This window comes from Aristolochia californica, unplaced genomic scaffold, assembly GCF_029961685.1.
Source record: "Aristolochia californica isolate CCGP_79_NKW_82.1479 unplaced genomic scaffold, dmAriCali1.0.hap1 SCAF_8, whole genome shotgun sequence".
Lineage (NCBI taxonomy): Eukaryota > Viridiplantae > Streptophyta > Magnoliopsida > Piperales > Aristolochiaceae > Aristolochia > Aristolochia californica.
The window spans coordinates 35249091-35251291 of record NW_027182279.1 but is presented as its reverse complement, the minus strand read 5'-3'; the positions used below and the strand labels follow the sequence as shown (position 1 = coordinate 35251291).

Sequence of the window (2201 nt, the reverse complement as noted above, 5' to 3'; positions counted from 1 at the left end):
TTTACAAAGACAGAATGATCTACTGAGCATTTGTCGAATTCAAATTGCAACATTGCTTGGGTAAATTTGTCAAACCAAGCTCGAGAAGTCTATTTTAAGCCATATAAGGATTTCCTAAATATGAATATCGACTCCCCCTCAATGAGAAAACCAAGTGGTTGATGCATATAGATCTCCTCCTTAAAATCACCATTTAAAAAAGTATTTTTGACATCTAGTTGATATACCGGCCAAGAAGAATTTGTAACACGTGATAATAAGATTTGTACTGAATTTAACTTTGCCACTGGGGAGAAACTTTCCTCATAATTGACTCCATAGCTTTGAGTGTATCCCTTTGCTGCTAGATGGGCTTTGAGACGGGCCACAAAACCATCTAAATTGTGCTTAATAGTAAAAACCCATTTACAGCCTACGGGTTTCTTTCTAGAAGGAAGCGTAACCAAGGTCCATGTCTAATTCTCATATAAAGCTTTCATTTTCTCTTCTATTACTGCCTTCTGTCCTGGATCTCTTAGAGCCTCCTGATATGACTGTGGGATAAATACAAAAGAGATAGATACAAAGAATTGACAACAAGAAGAAGACAAACGATGGTGAGAAACAAAATTTGATATAGGATGCAAAGTAGATGACCTAGTAGAAGTCCCAGGTTCTTTAAGAAGAGCTATGGGCCTAGTATCAAATGGTTGACCAAATACAAGAGTGGAGGATGGACTTACCTTGGAAGGATCCGTAAACTCGACATGTGTGGTATTGGCCAATGCTTTAGGGGGCTGAATAGAGATATCCGCATCAACAGGCATACTAGGCTTCGGAGCCACAAGAACAAATGAAAGACCCAGATGAACTTCCTTTGAGGAATAAAAAGATTTATCTTCAAAAAAATTTACATCCTTGGAGACAATCAACTTCCGAAGGGAGGGGGGTTATAGCAAATATATAAGTTTTGGGTACGAGAGTAACCCAAAAAAGTACACTTAGTAGACTTTGGATCCTTCTTACTTTTTTGTGGGGATGTGACTTGAATGACATAAGTACAACCAAATACCTTCAAAGGAAGGGAAAAAGGTCCTTATATGAAAATAACTAGGAATATGGGACTTATGACCAAGTACCGAGGATGGTAACCTATTAATGAGAAAATAGGCTGTAAAAATAGCATGTGGCGAGTAAAAGTAGGGAACATTCATGGAGTAAAAGAGGCCATGAGCAAACTCAAGAAGGTGCCAATTTTTTATTTTGGCTACACTATTTTGTTGAGGGGTGTGCACATGAGGTCTGATGGATAATGCCATTATCCTTACAAAAGGACTGAAACTCTCCTAACATGTATTCTTTGTCGTTATTGGAGTGAAGTACTCTTATGTTTTTACGAAACTAAGTTGAGACCATGACTTGAAATGATTTAAATATAGAAAGGATTTCAAACCTATCCTTGAATAAAAATAACCATACAATTCGAGTAAAATCATCGACAAATATAATGAAGTACTTAAATTGAAAAATGTTTGATACACTCAATGGTCCCCATACATCTGAATGAATCAAGGAAAACATAGCAACACCTTTAAGTTTAGCTCTAGGAGAGTATATAGTCCTATGGTATTTGCTCAACTGACACACTTCACAATTGAGATGAGACAAAGATTTCAAAGAAGGAAGCAAGTGCTAGAGTGATGATACTGAAAGATGGCCGAATCTATTGTGCCATAATTGTGCCTCTGTTTGAGAAGTAGAAAATGCAGTCACTGGAGACAAGTCTATGAAATAGAGGCCCCCCTGTTCATGGCCTCCACTAATCACCTGCTTCTTTGCTTGATCCGGGAAAACACAAGAAGAAGGTGAGAGGTGATAGAATAATTAAACTTCTTTGTTAACTAACGGAAAGACAATAAATTCAACGGGAATTGAGGAACAAATAAAGCATCAGTAAGCGGAAGTGTCGTAGTAGTAGAGGAGAATCCCTTCCCAAAAAGGGTTTGAGATCCATCTACTATGGTAACAAACTTATCTCGTAAACATGGATACATAGAATATAAAAGACCCTTATTATCTGTAAGATGCATGAAGGCCTGTGAGTCAATGATCCAAGATGAAGAGGAGGGAGTACCACAAGGTATTCATCCTCTGTAATAGTTCAAAATCATTCCTAGAGACAATCTTCTTGCCTTTTTGCAACCCAGGTTTTTCTTGATTCT

General features: G+C 37.6%; 1 protein-coding gene across 1 annotated transcript; it reads right to left on the bottom strand.

The window, feature by feature from the left end:
- Nucleotides 1–455: 455 nt before the first annotated feature.
- Nucleotides 456–1993, bottom strand: LOC137938426 (uncharacterized). The gene is made up of 5 exons (XM_068783385.1): nucleotides 1906–1993; nucleotides 1687–1817; nucleotides 1459–1617; nucleotides 1052–1325; nucleotides 456–877 (listed from the first exon to the last, which is right to left on the bottom strand). Exons 1-5 carry the CDS (start codon nucleotides 1991–1993, stop codon nucleotides 456–458), a joined length of 1074 nt encoding a protein of 357 aa, XP_068639486.1.
- Between the last annotated feature and the right edge of the window lie 208 nt (nucleotides 1994–2201).

Coding starts and splice junctions, on each gene's coding strand:
- LOC137938426 (XM_068783385.1), bottom strand. CDS start 1,993: ATGGATCTCAAACCCTTTTTGGGAAGGGATTCTCCTCTACTACTACGA. Junction 1,818..1,905: donor TTATTTGTTCCTCAATTCCC/GTTGAATTTATT, acceptor TCCCGGATCAAG/CAAAGAAGCAGGTGATTAGT. Junction 878..1,051: donor CTTTTTCCCTTCCTTTGAAG/GTATTTGGTTGT, acceptor ATTTTTTTGAAG/ATAAATCTTTTTATTCCTCA.